The sequence below is a fragment of the Pseudopipra pipra genome, chromosome 5, assembly GCF_036250125.1.
Source record: "Pseudopipra pipra isolate bDixPip1 chromosome 5, bDixPip1.hap1, whole genome shotgun sequence".
NCBI classification, from domain to species: domain Eukaryota; kingdom Metazoa; phylum Chordata; class Aves; order Passeriformes; family Pipridae; genus Pseudopipra; species Pseudopipra pipra.
The window spans coordinates 21,575,273-21,591,468 of record NC_087553.1 but is presented as its reverse complement, the minus strand read 5'-3'; the positions used below and the strand labels follow the sequence as shown (position 1 = coordinate 21,591,468).

The window sequence follows — 16,196 nt, the reverse complement described above, 5'->3', positions numbered from 1 at the left end:
CTTATTTTTCCCCATCTGAAGGGGGAAGAAATGAAACAGAAGAATTATAAATCTAGATGAATCCCAAAAACTTTATGAAAAAAAAGCCAAACAGATCTACTCCCCTTCTCCTCTGGGTCTGGTCTAGAAATACAGGAAACTTCAGGAAAAAACTTGGAAAAAAAAGTCCTGTGAAATATTTTCTCTAAGATTCAACAGTGAAATACTATGAGGCTACTGTTTAAAATCCTATTACTTTTGCTGTGCTTCAGTTCTTCCCAATGTTCTCTATATAATAAGCATTTCAAATGAAATTACATTATTTTAAAACACACTGTAGTAGGCAATTACAATTCCTGAATACTAAATGCCAATATAACATAGCCCAGATTTATTGTTGTTCCTTAACTTTGTGCCATGTTCATTATATTTTAATGAATAAGGTTTCACATTAATTTTTTAAATCTTTGCCTTGGAATCACGCAGTACGGCTGTAATTGCGGTGTGGAATTAGGTGTCTATTTACATTCTCCTCCTAAGTCTTGGAGATGAAGCCTTCCTTTGATTTTTTTTTCCCCCCTAAGTCAGCAACATCACCTCTTCATCCTATTTTCATGAGAGCTCCCCAGGGCCAGTGGCACTACCTCACCTGGCCACCATCAGCCAGGGCAGGGCTGTCCCAGCAAGGACCAGAGCCTGCTACCTGCTAAGCCTGGGAGGTGAGAGCAGAAGCACCAGGCACGCAGGGTTTGGAGGGGACCAGAGCAGCATCCACGAATCCAGTTGCACCTGTCTGTCCATGAGGACTCCCCAGAGGCAGCCTGGGTTGACACCCTCCTTTGCAGCATTCCCAGTGGGTTCTGCCCTCTCTCTGTGGTCATGTCTGCCATCCCACCTTTTCCCAAAATTCTCCTGCCTGCTGTCACCCCCCAGAGAGACACAGCTCACTCAAATGGTCTTTTCTAATACACTGACAGAATGCATGAAAAAACAAAGGGTGCAGACACAGGAGGCCATCACAAGTAGGGCAAGGTGAAGGTACCACATGATGCAAGGCTTTTCACCTTGTGAATCGATTTTTCACCTGGGACAGACCATGAAGAAATTAAGACAACGTGAGCTGAAATACAGGTGCTGGGCACGAAACAGGCCCTGTTTGCCAGCTGTCATCTTTCAGGGGACAGATCTGACTTCCCACTCTCAAAGCCTCCGGCAGCTCGGCAGCTGCTGCATGCAAAGATGCTGAGTAGAACCAAGAGTGGGGGAAGCCTTTCCTCCGCAAGCAGGCACTTGTTAATTCCAGTTATTCTGCATACTTGCAATACTTTAATTACTGATGTCAATAAACTACAGGAAATCTCATTCAATTAGAACTCCTTTTTTAGATATTCTTTTTACCTGAGATAAAATTAAACTGCATTATTGCAAGATCAGTCTTTGTCCACGGTTTTTATGCCCTTTTGAAGAGAACAGAAGTGAAATCCTGGCTCCTGGGATAGTGCAAGCCTATGGGACATTGCAGACACATGCCTGGGGACTGCCCGCTCTGTTGGTCCACAGGCCAAGCTTCTGCCCTTGTCTCTCAGTTCTGGTTGCTACCTCCTCCTCCTCTTCACAAGTACTAACCCTCTTAATTCCCTCCATCCAGAGAGTCTCCCTCATCACCTTTATTCATCCTCACAAAAGCAGAGGCTCTTCCATATCTAATCCTTCCCTCGTATCTCACTTTCTCCATGTCAATGCTTGCCAGAACATCAATTTTAAAGCTCTCCATCCCCCTCACACCACCAAGGCAGCAATAAAACCTCCTTTGCCTACACCCTCCCTGCCTTTATGATCCCCAGGTGTTCCCCCCAGCTTCTCCCCACTGCTCTCCATTACTGCCCCCATACTATGGTTCCTCATCCGCCCTCCATGGCAGAGGTTTTGCTGTAACCTCTGGCTCACAGCTGCTGCTGCTACCAGAGACAGACACACAAGCACTGAGCAAAGAGCAAACCTAGTTGTATCCCCTCACCCCTCCACTTTCCTTCCATTTCATGATTTTTCCTCCAAAATTAGAGGGTTTTTGCCCACCAACACACTGCGTCTCCCTCCACGTTTCACAGCTTGGTTTTGAACTCTGCACCAGCACTGCTGCACAGCACAGATTTCTACCCAGTTGAGCATATCCAGCCTTGCAAGCTTTGCCAATTACCACTCCTCCCACTGCTGCTTCCCCAACATGCATCTGCTTGCAGGGGCCAGGGAGGATCCCTCGACAGTCGGCCAGAGGGCTTTCTGGAGGGCTACCAGCCTGCCGGAGTTGCCAACGACTCCGACAGCTGCACCTAACTCCCACTGCGCTCTGTTCTTCGAACCGGCCACCCTGAAGAGTGTTTTGCCTGTGTTTGCAGTCAACAGATGTACAGAAAGCAAACCCTATCAACCAAAGATTCGAATGTAAGGTAGGACACTTACAGATTTCTAGAAATCAGATTTTAAAAGAGGAGAGGGTGCTCTAACTAAGGAGTCTGGCTTTTTGGATTGTGTACAAAGGTCCAAGAAAAATTCAGACTTAAAAACCTCCATCCACCATGAAATATCCATAAATTACTTATTTGTTAAAACCCAACCATATGTATTTTTAAGAAAGAGAGCTGTATCATGCATAATTTAGTTGGCACACAGACTGTACTGTTGTGTGTTTCATATGCGTGAAATAAATGAGCATAAATTACTTAATTTGAATAACACCAAACACCTGATTCCAGAGATGGAGCAACACTTCACACTAAGGCATGTAAGTGCTCTTGGCTTGTTGACATTTCACTAGAGCAAATTAAAATTAGCAAGCTGAAAACAGAAATTCATCTTGTGGCTTGTAGACAAACATTCATGGTGCATCCACACGGCTCGTGAACAGCACAAAACTGAGACATGGTGATATGATGGACCTACAGAGGAGACTTGCATTGCTACAGAAAATGCCAAAAAAATGAACATCAGATCTCTATACATGTTCTTTATGATGCTGGTAACACACAAGTCAGTAATAGGAATAACAGTAAGTTGGGTAGCCTGTATCTTCATGTATTTGAGTACTTTTTAATTTGTCCCCAAAAGTTTATAACAGACCTCAGGGAAAAAAAAATGGTCGACAGTATTTCTCACAAATCTCATAAAAAATTTGTCTAAATGTACTGTTTTCCCACACAGAGCTTTCTATATCTAACTAGACTACAAATATGATTGGAACACTTCTCTCCTAATAAAAAAAAGTTTAAATAAAGCACTTTTGGTAATTTATCTCCATGTCACAAAAGGATGCACATGGGATTTGTCTTCTACCATTTATCTGTGCCAAAAGCAAAGTTTTCAGATTTTGACAAATATCATAGATGCTCATATTTCTCAAATAGTGTTTTGATTAATAGCAAATAATTTATCTTTCAAGAGTAAATTCCTCTGATGCATGTTTGAGTTGTGGGGCTTTCTTTTGCTGAAACTGGAGAAGGAAAGGCAAGTGAAGGATCTTCTCCGACACATGTGGAACTAGCTCTGCCTTAAACGTGTGGCAATATTTCCTGTACTTATTGCAGCCTTCAGCTTTTTGCCTGCCATCACAAAACAGACATCCCACTGAAATTAGACAGGACACCAATACAAAAGACATTTGCAAGTTTGGCCAAGCTGTGAGGTGCTCTCAAATAGAACATAGGGAAGATGAAATAAAGCATCTTCCACCTTTAAAATTGAGAGCAATGTATGCAAACAAGCCATAGGCATTGCTATGAGTCTGCACAAGACTTCTTTCCTCCTATGGCTTCAGCTTCCAAACTAACCATGGAGCATGAACACAGCTAGATCTGCCCCAGTGCCTCCTTCAACATTACATATGCCCACTCATCTCTCCTCTGCAGAGCCAGAAAATGCAATTGGCTTTGCCTTACTTTCAAGAAAGAAATCCAAATGTTATTGACAGCCTTGTACTTACTGAGTTCAGAAATGCTCCCCACGCGCGTAGCAAGTAAAGACTGCTCGATGGTCCTTAGCTCTGACTGGCTGAACATCTGCACCTCCCCAGGCTTGTTTGACCTTTGCTGGTCTTTGTGAAGGTTCAAGCTGTCCGGCAGGCAGAGAACACCTACAGTGGAAAAAAAGAAAGGAGAAGTCTGATGTAATTTCAGCCAATATGGATGACTTTGGTGGCACCACCCCATCGTTTTGGGGACATTCCAAGACACAGCCTGTGTGTGCAGAGCTTGAAGACAACCAACATCTGTAACTCAATGTCACAGATGACTCATGCAGAAGTGGCCCTGCCCTTGTTAGCTCTTCTGAATATGCCCAAGTCAATTACAACGTCACCCTAGGGATAATTCTTACAGAAAATCCTAGGAGGATTGCCCAAAGGGGAGTTCAAGAGGGTTCCAAAGAAGCCTCCTAGAAACTACTCCAAACCTACACAAAATTATTAGAAAACTATATCTACTGGTATCTCAGAATTCTTAAAGATTGGCTTTAAAATTATATATGAGACAGATGATACATTTACAGGATTTTCCTGTAAGGGGAATTCCACTGTCAATTGCCAAAATAACAGACAGTATCAAGATGTTAGAAGTGTCATTGATGGGCTGATTGAATTTCTTTTGTAACAGCTCCTGGCAATTGAACTGCTTGGACTTCAAAAGCCCATTATGAAGAAGCCCTTAGAACAGTGAATTTTTATGGTGCAGGGCAAAAGTAAAGCTACTGACAATAAAATGATTTACATACACATTCATTCAGGCACAAAAGTCACTTTCTGCCACAACATCTAAACCCTCAGGAATAGATAGAGGGCATAAATTTACTCATCAAAATCATTGTCACGCTAAAAACCAGAACTTATTTACAAGAGCAAACATTGCATTACCATCCTTGACTAACTGATGCATTGGTCCAGCTTGGAGAGCAAGCTCTGCTCCCTTCCTAAGGTCTGGGAACAGTCAGCTATGGCTATGCTCTTCACAATGACTATCATCTTCCCAGTCCCTCTGGGACACAGACAGGTAGAGATCCAGGCAATGGAACTCTACCTCTTTATGATGATTAAATTTCATCTTATGTCCAAATGCATGATATGCAACAATTACCTTAGAAAAGAAGCCAGAGTAGGAAATATGTATTTTCCATTAGTTTTTACTACTCTTTTCTTTTAAGCACAGAGAGGAGATTCTGCCCTTACAGGCCAAGAAGACTTTGCAAAATACATTAAGGAAGAGGTATGTATTTAGTGTTTTTCTTCAAGGAAACAACTTGCTTAATTTCCCAGCTCAGTAAATATACAACATCTAACGCTACTGACCAATAATTCTGCCCATAGGTATAACGTTGGAGGTCCAGGGCAGAATAGCTACCTTAACCTGTTTATCTCAGTTATGAAACAGCCCCACAAACATCCCTGCCTTGGGGAGCACTGAAAGACCAGGCAATTCACCTGAGAGGAGATTCTTTCTCAGACTTTAGCTTCACCAAACCATCCTGGATTCCCTCCTCGCATCTCTCTCTTCCCTGCAAACAGTTCAGTTTACAAGCTATATTTGCAGCACAGACCTAAAAACACCCATTCTGGGAGGAGAGAGGTGACACAGGTTCAGTGAGCCTATTCAAAAGGAAAAGCAGGGGTATACACTGGGAAAACCAAGACCAAAAGTCTTGTCAACCACAGCCATGAGACAGCAACCTACACCAGGATCATCCTCTGCACACAGCAGCAGTGCCAGAACAAAGTTCCTGATAGCCTGTTTGAACGCTGGAGACAAAGGAGCAGGAACAGATGTAATTCCCAGCTCTGGCTCTGGTCCCAGGGTTGTAACAACTCCATGCATGTGTAGAAGGTCATGAGCAAGTAACACGACTCACGAGGAAGCGCCCTGGAGAAAAAGAGCAGGACATCTGACACAGCAAAAGGGAGGGAAGAAGTTAAAGCAGAAAGGTAGGGAATGAAAAGCAACAACAGCTTATCAAACAAGCTCTTCAAATTCTCCTGCCATCACTCAGTGGCTGACTCACTTAAACACTTGGCGCACTGATCGACATTTATATTCCGTGGATGTACAGATCTCCAGAAGTACAAACACCTGGATTTAAAATGCTGGATTGCCTGCATATTTTAGTAAGTACTCTCTCGGAAATATTTATCAATTTTTTTTAGATTATTCTTTATAATTTTAATGGGTAGAAATTAAGACAAAATTGGAAGAGTCTTCCCTGCAGAAAACAGATGTGAAAATGTTCTAATATTCTAAGAGATTTCTAAAAACAAAAAAAAAATAGAGCACAAACAGCTTTATGGTATCTTTAAAATATGAATTGGATAATTTTTCTGCAAAAACACACCTTAAGTGTGGGGGAAAAAATCCTGTTTATGATAATTTTACAAATAAAATCCAAATTGTTTAAAATCCTAATATGTACAGAAAATGTTTCTCCAAGTGATTTATGCAGTGGGATATAGACATTTTATTCTCTACTTTATCTATGACTCTGTTCCCACAGCCAGGCCTTTTCCTTACAAACAGCCCTGATGATTAATTACTCTGTTCTTTGGCGAGGGGAGCATATTCTTAGGTTCTTGGATGGAAAAGCGCAAATGAAATGCAAAATGTGCCATTGTTAGAAAATGTAACAAATTCTAGGATGTATCATGCCAAAGGGTTTCACTTGGGTTGGAGATTAGCAAAGACACACAATAGCCAAACATCTGATACTTATATGCCAGCTTCAAAACTATAATTGACCACAGCCAGTGACCAGTGGGGTGATGGAAGATTTGTTTATAACTTATAATTTTGCTGGATCAAATCTGTTTCAATAAGTATAGAGAAAGGGAATTCTATGGCTTGGGCATGCGACTCTGCCAATCTTCTAGCTTCAACTGTTTTCCCCCCCAAAATATTAAAGTGAATAAAATGCCTTTTTAGAAGAAAAAAGCACTCTCTTTTTATCAGTGTTTGATGTAAAGTTCAAATTTTCTGATGAAAGGCTACAGCAGGGAAGAAGAGAGCATGCCAAACTGAGGAGGGAGGTGAAAAAATAAACATTTTGTGATTATAAATATCTTTTTTATAGATAGAAACATCTAAAAAGCTTTCACTGGTTTGGCTACAGTTCAACTTCCTTATTTTAATTCTTTGCCAATTGGTGTTAATTCACTTGCTTTTTCAGCCGTATTGTGTTAAACTTGAAAAATAGGTGAGGACCTCAAGTTTCCAGTTGCCTGAAAACCAGGACTTTCCCCCACTCTCTTTTCTTGCTGTCACTGCCGATGCTACCTGTCACTCCACAGCAAAGACATCTGTGCAGTGTCTTCAGAAATGAACAGCAGTACCTGTCTTTTCTCTCAACTTGGCACTGTTTACATGTCCTTCCTTTCTGCACAGTTACTGAACCCTGTGCGCTTCTTTGCCCATTATTTTATCCCTCTTCTTCCCTCTGATTCACTAGAGTGGAAGTTAACAAGTCAGTTGTTGCCTGATGAATACAGGGCCAGACTCCTTCAGTATGTCCCTGGCAGCTCTGCGCCACCCAGCAATGTACAGAACCCCTATGTTGCACCTCCGACTGCTGTGAACCACTGGAGCAAGGCAAGGCAACCAAAGCACTCAAGTGTATTTGGATTTCATCACTTCTTTTGGTGCTCCCCCTTGCCTGTACCCTCCTTGGGGCATGGATCTGCCTAGGACTTGATTTCAAGGAGACAAATCCAGAATGGGCCATACCCAAAACTGTTTTATTCACTTAGCTCTTGGCCTCAGAGTACCCTGCAATCTGTAGGTAAAAGACTGAAGAGAAATGGATACATTTTAAAATCAGCAGGATGCCCCCCCAAAAAAAAAAGCTCCTAATGCTCCCCCTCCCAAATCTCTAGAGAAAAAAACAACATCACAGAGAAAATCCGATGCACAATTAATACACTCTACATTTTTCCTGCCCTCTGGGCTCAGCTGAAACACAAGCCAGAGCTCAGTCCCTAAGGACCTTAAAATCCCAAACCAGAGAAGTATGGCACAAAACGAAAAAGTGAAGACTTGAAAGTGCCCAGACTTATAAAAGAAGCAGTTATTTTAAACCTTCAAGCAAACTCATCCAAAGACTGGAGTACCTTGTAACTCTTTTCCAGTTTTCCTGTGCACATTCCCACCTCTTTGGGCTTGGTTGATGCACCACCTTCCATTGCAAAGCAAATTTTGGCACAGAAATACATGCCTTCCTGCATACTCCTTTCAGAGATTGTCACAGAGCTGCCTAATGCTGTCCTTGCAGCATGACAGAAGTGTGTGTGCATCACACAAATATCCCAAATTCAGTGTCCAGCAGCAGTCCCAGTAGATGTCCTCAATGCCTCCCCAGCAAAACAGCCTGAAGGACCTGATAGTCAAGAGCAACTCCAACACCAGACACAGCAGCTGCAGTGTGACTCTTACAGCTTTTCTGGGCAGGAGAAATATGGGTTGTGTAGCCCAAATCTCACCTAAATACAGAGGAGTCATTAAAAATAACTAAGCTTTCTCCACTGTTCCTCAATTTAGACAGATACCTGCACTTATTTACATACCAGCTGCTGCCAAACATTTGATTCCTGAAGTGCTGGCATTTATGATGCCCATACTCCAGGACCAGCAGACTTCACTTTCTCTCAGGCATAGAGGCTGCTGGCTTTCCATGGATCACGTATTGCTCCTGGCACTGCACAGCTATTTGTATCATGCAAAGGCAGATCAAAGGGCAAACCAGCAAAAAATAAGACAAGCAGCTGTTTGTATACCACCGTGAATGACTACACAATGTGCAAAGCAATAAAACAGCAAGGCCTTTTATTTGGGATAGGTAATAAAGTACGAGGCAATGCTGTATCGCATGCTCAAACATCCTGTACACCAGTCCCAAACCACCTTTGCCACCTAAAACATCATTTTCAACTGTGAGTCCATCCCAGGAAAAAAAGAATGAGAGATTTGGGACCTAAACTTGCAGTTTCAGTTACTGCATGTCTGAAGTTACTGCTCCAACCTTCTTCTTCTCACCCATCGTAAACATACCACACATCTCCCATATTTGAAGCTTTTATTTGTATTTCAAGGAGTTTGAAACATTTAATCAAGCTACTGCTTGAGCATACAGCAAAATCACCAAGACCAAATGATACCTCAACTATCACTGAATTCAATTTTATATATATATATATATATATATATATATATATATATATATGCAGATAAAGTGACAGAACACAGCAAACAAGAAGTTTGCACTGCCTACATTCATGGGTCTGCAACACCTAATGTTATCCACATTTTAAATTCCTTGCCTCCTCTCTTCTCCTTTAGTATTCAAATCCCATGGACTAAGCGAAACAAAATTCCAACGACATTAAATTAATAAAAATGCCCACTGAACAATGTGATTCAGATGATCCATGGCTGAGGCATCTAGCAGAAACCCAACATAAATGTGTTTGTTTTGACTAAAAATTTAAGTGCTGTGAACATTATAAAATATTTCTTGCACATTTCACCACTCATTCCTTTGGAAAGAGTGCCAGACTTCTTTATATCAATTTAGAGTATAGACAAAAGCATGAAGGCTTTGCTGCTCTCGTTATTTTTCTTTAATTGTCCTATTTGAAAGAGAAAATAATTAAAATTATCTTTGACCTCCCTATTTATCTATCTATTACATCTTAAGCAAAGGTATATATCTGGAAAACAGTTTATACTCCCACTGCAAGAAGTCCTACTAAGAATTTATAGAACTTAAGTGTGCAGGACAGATTACACATACATAGATATATACATAGCAGATTGATATAGCTATATAGGTATATACATATATATATATAGCATATATATAGCAAATTGCTATAGAAAATGAGCCTGAAAATGGTCATGCAACACCATGATCTGTCACATGGTGTTGCATGTTATATTGCTCAAGTAAATGCCAACCTTACCTAGGAGGATTACCTTTAGGAGCAGGAAATCCCCTCAGTCATCATATTTTTTTATTTTTTACACAGGAACATCAGACTAGAAAATCTTTAGTCTCCTGCTCTCATAAATAACCATGTGAAGTTCAAAAGCTCACGAAACATCCAATCAAAAAAAAACACCTTTTCTTCCACGAGGTCATGTAGCAAAATACTCCCCAACATCAGGGAGCATTCTTGAGATCTACAATGGAAAGGCCTATGGGAAAAAAATAAAAGGGTCAAAAGTATTGCCAGCTGCCTTTGCAACAGCAAAGCACTTAACTAGGTGCAAGCCCCACATGGTTGGTATTCCGACATGCAGAAAAACTCTCCTGACCCCATACTTTGTGATCGTGGCAACCATGAATATGTGAGGATGATGTAGCATCATCCACAGCAGATTTTGTGGGACAGTATGGGATCACCAGCACCACGAGCTCAACATCCCAGCTCCAATGCACAGGATCTGGTGAACCGAAAGGGATGCAAACTACTATGTCAAGGCTCAAACTTGGAAAGAAACCCTACAGTCTCCATTTCTTAAAACAACCTGCACTGTCATCCCTGGGCTCAGCCTGTCAACTTGACTGGCAAGGCAGATGGAAAACATCTTGACTTCTCCTTACAGAAATGAGACTAAAGGGAAAATTTTAAAGCTAATCATATCAGCCAGTGCTTTCAGTTAAGGGAAGATCTGGAAAGCATTCAAGGCGAGGAGCACAAAGTGTCTTCTTTCCACACATTCCAACCCAGTTAAATAACAGGGAGTGGCTTTGCATGGAGAAAATGCAAAGCACTTGGGAAAGCCAGGTGGTGAGGTAAAGCTTCCAGAATTGGAGCCTTAAAGTAGGCAGAGCAGCCCAAACAAGGAAGGGTGGAACAAGCACAGGAATCAGACACAAGAGACTAAAAAGGGACACTACTTTGTGTGTCTTTTAATGCCTACTACCCAAAGACATTAATAGGCATTACCAGCTTTGCACTTTGCCTCAAGACACTGGCGTTATGCAGATAAGGTAATATTCATGTCTAACTTGTAGATAAAGTGAAAGTAAAGCATTAGAGAGTTTACTAACTAATTCAAGGTGAAATAAGAAATGTTAGAGAAAACCAGGAAAAGACCATAAGGCCTCTAGCTATGCATTTTAACCACAAGAGATCACCCTCTCTCTCCTGGAAAAAGTCAGTAGAAGAGCAAATGAATAATGCTTACAAATTAAAGAACTGAGAGCCCAACTAAATCATCCAAAGCGAAGAGCACCTCTATGAGATATGAGAGCAGATGCTACAGGAAGACGAGATAATAGAATTATATTACAACATGTGACTGTGACATCTTTTCTTGTAACCAAGTTTCTTAGCACAACATATTCTACTTAACTGGGACATCCTCCTTATTAGGATCCTTCCAAAGGCAATAGTTTTTGCCTAATGATAATGAGTGGCAATCACTGCTGCTTAAAATGGCATACAAGTAACAACAATTCAAGTAAATTAGGATATATTCTGCTAGCACCAAGCAGTTAAATGGTGCACAACCAAGTGGAACACAGGATGGATTTGATTGTTCAGGCTATATATTACAAAACAGAAAAGAATCAAGACTATTAGATCCCCCTAAACATGGAAACTGAGCTCCCAAATCACCAACTACAGCTTTACATTTATTTTTCTTAGGATATAGAGAAAACAAAGTCTTAGTCCTGCCAAAATTAATTGCTAAACTTCAAAATCCTCAAAACCACCGCAAAAATAAACTACAAAAACAGCGAACATGAAGCAAGGCACTCCTCAAGCCAAAGAAAAAATGGACACCCATCTCCTCATGCTCATCCCCAGGTCTCTCCCCATTCCCTTAAGTGGTCTTCGTGATACTGCCATAGGGCAAAGCAGCAGAAGATGCTGCTTTCCAGAGTGCATCTGTGGGCTGGACAAACAACACACTGTGATGGCACAGCAAGCTGCAGCTGATGCAAGAGCTGTATTCCCCTCCCAGTGAGGGGACTGATGTGCACCCTGCGCCTTCACCTACCTGTGATTTTCACCACAGCTCTCCCTGTTGGCCACGAAGCAGCATTTTATCAACTTCACAATAGGAAAACTGCACAACAGCACACTCTGCTCAGTCACGTTGTTCCACTGTCACAATGACCATAAAACTTTCAGCGAGAGTTGTGATTTTTTTGGCAGAGAGATGTTAGAGCTGACACAATGCATTTATTTCATGTCGAGTACCCATCATCTTGAGATTACCCTGATCTAAGCTATGCTGCCCTGGAACTAGCAATGTGTCTGAGAAAGGCTTTCTATCACTCTTTGATAGGAGGCATCCGGACACAAAAAATAAAAATTAAAAATGCCATATCATCTTCCTTCTCTGCTACACGCAAATAAATATAACACATGCAGCCCCCAGTGTCTTGACCCAAGAAGAAGTTGAGAGGTCATGGGGAATCTGATGGAAGAAAAGAGTGTGATGAATATGTTGGCAGTACCAGCAAGTGAGAAAGCTCAGACAAATGTGGATTTGGCGGTACCCAGTCTAACCGTGAGATGCCCTCTTGCAGCAAGACAGAAGACACATACTCAAGGAGGAAAGGATGTGCTCTGGTATAAACATGGACTCTGGGCATGCACAAGAGTACTAACTCATGCAAAAACGGGTTTGGCTAAAAACAAGCACAATTCCCTGTTAGACAGAGTTCGAAGAAGGTCTACACCTTTGAGTCACCAAAAATGACTAAGAATCTGTTAATGAGTTTTATTTTATGGAAGAAGACCTGTCAGCTGATAGCAGCAAAACAAGAGGATTCGGTGATTCACAGTTTAATACGCTTTCTCAGAGCCTGTAATTTCCTTTATTCATTACCGTCAGGCCCCTGAAGTGCCCAGCCATGACAGAAGACTCCCGTTCAGCAGCCGTGATGTGGGCACGGCCCGAAAGCCCAGCGGTGCTGATCCGGCATCTCTCCTAACCCAGTCCAGTCTCCGCCAGTACTTGATACACAAAACAGCAGCAGCTAATTAGACACTCATATATGAGCAGTGAGCTTCTTGTAACGACACTGGTTTGGACTTCTTGAGAAGAGACACTGAGTGTTAAATTGCAAATGAGTAACCCCACACAAGAATGTAATCCCCCATTTTTGCAAGACCTACAGTCCAAACAGGCTCCTGTTCAAGGTACTGCAGATATAGTAAAGCAGTGCAAAATGCCTGATCCAAAAGAACATATTTTCCGTTGCTCTCTCTGTGTGCCACCATTCCTTTGGCATAGGCACCATGCATCAGATGCTTCTGAGGGTCAGACACATCATCTCAAAACCACTGATGCGCTTCCATTTCTGAGCAGTTGCACCGATACTAAACAATACACTTAGCAAGAATATTTTGAATGCCCTAAAAAACACCTCCTCCATTTGCTTCCATATTTGCAAAGATTAGTATGCTTTTTGCAGGAGAAGGAATTGCTTGCCAAAAATTCCTCCTTTCACTTTGGAACACCATCAGCGTATACAAAACTGCATGAATAATTCACGGCGGAGCAGATGCCCCGTGCTGAGATTGAGCACGGGGCATTCCCAGCGTAGTTACCAGTGGCACCCTTCGCATTTCACAAGTGGAAGCAGCTGGAAACTAGATGGAGGGGAGCGTGACAGGGAGCCTGTGGTCTATGGAGCACTCACTGCCTTGCACTTGGGAGCCAGTTACGCATGCAAAAGCTTACAAAAACCATACCTGCAGGAGTAAGGATGGTTTGCAATTCAAACTGCGGAAACACCTGACCATACAAGGGTGAGGTGACTGGTTGATGGGAGAATGACACCCATTTCTGCAAAGCTTGCTGTTTGCTTTGTAAGTCACCTTCCATGAACGCCAAAATCTTGGACTCTGGTCCAGGCAATGCTACCATAGTATCAAAAAGCAGCTAAAATCATCACCACCCTTCAATTTCGAACAACTAAACTATCAGCGCCAGAGGTTTCTGGGAAGGTATTAAGGTATGTGTTTTAGTAAAATAAATATAAAACAAATAAAATTAGTTAGTCTGCAGTCAGCAGAGCATTAAAGCCAAAAACACAGGACATGTAGGCACTGCAATGAAATCCCTGAGCCAATGGATACATATGGATGAAATTGCACCGCTGCTGCACGTTGCCATGCTTCAGCAGGACAATGCAGGCAGCTCTGGCAGAACTCTTACTGATTTAGTAAAAGTTGGGATTTTAGCCCCCCAAGGAGTAACTTTTGGGTAAATTGGAGCATTCGGAGACCACAGTAAAGGTTAATCAGGATTTCCTTTCAACTGCTTGAACAGATGAATATCAGATTAGCCACTCCACCCTCACCAAGAAAGCCCGTGCTTAATGAAAGTAAAGAATGATAAGATGGTTTAGAAACACAAGCTGTTATTTACTGGCTTTAGGGCAGTATCCCATAACTACGAGAATTTACTACGCTCCCTCCCACCCTGCTAAGGATGGCACTACGCAAACTGATTATCACAGCAGGATAAAAACCACCTGCTCATGAAGTATATGGCAATCTCCTGAACTGTCTACTACCCCACAGCAGGATGTGCCCCACAGCTTCCTCCATCCCTCACAGCCAGGTCTGGTACATCACTTGGGGTATCCCTCGCAGGCGAGATGTCCTCACCTGCAAACACCTGAGTTCTGTGACTGGGACTGACAGCTGTGACCTGCATGGGACCAAGGTACCCGTCTCCCACCCTCAAGTAAAGGAGTAACCTTCTGCCTTCAGCATGTGCTTCAATGGGGTTTTGTCACATATTTAAAGCCAAATATTCACCTAAAAATTTCACTGACTGGAAACCCTGGATGCCAGCCAGATGACAGTCCTTTCTAAAAGTAACCTTTACGTTCTTCCAGAATTTTACTTGGCTCACTAAGTAGAAATGGCCTGTTAATTGCACATATTTCACCATTCAGACCTTTGATATCGACACCTACAACAATAAATCAGTTTTGATCAGCAAAGGTTAACCTATATACATATATATATGGCAAAATCATTACAGACAATGAAAATAATTTACAAGAAGAGAGGTTAGACTATACTGCTAGCACACATTTATGATCACTTGACCTACAGATTGGCTGGCTGAACCCATTTCAAATAATTCAGGTTTTACTGAATTGGATGAACTGATGGACACACTCTTCCCCACCCAGCTACAATATAAACTAACTGTGTTCATGTGACTAAGCTCATTACATAGCTACCAGTTTGTCTGAAAAAAGATTTAAAAATTATTTCACAGAGGTTTAATACTTCTTTTTAATCCATGTAGAGTATGCATTTGTACATTTTGAATTTTATATAAAGATTACAAGTAATTCCTAAAGTATCTCATACATTTTTTTAAAATTATGCCTTCTATTACTTTTCCCAGACAGAAATGGCTGCACATTCATTCTCAGAGTGGTTAAAGGTCAAACGTAGTTTTCTTTTTTGCATGATCTGAAGATTTGAACTTCTGCATTATTAATCTCCACTATTTCACCTAGGACACTCACAGATCAACAAACATCAAAAGCCCTGCAGTAAAGGAATATGATCATTTCTATATTAGACCCTTCTCCAGTGCACTGAACAGACAGTAGTGAATGAATAATCACGCTCGCTATTTTATCTTTGTGGTTCAGTGTGGTTTTCGGCATGACTTTGACATGACCGCATCTTATCCATCCTCTGCTTTGAATAAATTCTATTCCCTGTGGGCTCACATCTTCCCACTGGTGCCCTTGCAGGGACTGAGGCAAATCCTCAGCAGTGCCTCGGCCGCCCTGTGGAGCTGCTTCACCTCAAAGCACAGCTTCACCAAATACTCAAGCACCAAAACTAGGCTGAAGAACAAACCACAGACTAGTTTTGCCCCCACAGCCTTGGTCTTAGAAACAGCTGAGATAACTCTGCTGAAATTTAAAAAAAAAGAAAAAAAAAATGTTTTAAAATCATCTGGGGGGAACTGACTGCCCTAGAAAAAACTAAATACTGCTGGCACATATCAGAAGCAACTGAAATCAGGGATGTACAATGATCATCAGCAGGTAGCCGTAACTGCCTCGCCAGCTACATCTCATCTGATTTTATTTAGCCTTTTCTCTTTTAAGCAGACTGAAAGAAACCAAATGGTATTTGGAAACTTCCAGACAGGGCTTCAGTGGGTCAGCATTATATAACTGATTAGCTGACT

The 16,196-nt window shown here is 41.7% G+C and overlaps 1 protein-coding gene across 6 annotated transcripts in view; it reads right to left on the bottom strand.

The window, feature by feature from the left end:
• ABTB3 (ankyrin repeat and BTB domain containing 3) overlaps positions 1–16,196 on the bottom strand; it is a 183,377-nt gene that overhangs the window by 79,630 nt on the left and 87,551 nt on the right. For all 6 annotated transcript variants that reach the window (XM_064654894.1, XM_064654897.1, XM_064654896.1 and 3 more), the window contains exon 2: positions 3,956–4,105. In XM_064654894.1, coding sequence (XP_064510964.1) covers positions 3,956–4,105 — 150 coding nt within the window. The remainder of the gene's footprint in view (positions 1–3,955; positions 4,106–16,196) is intronic.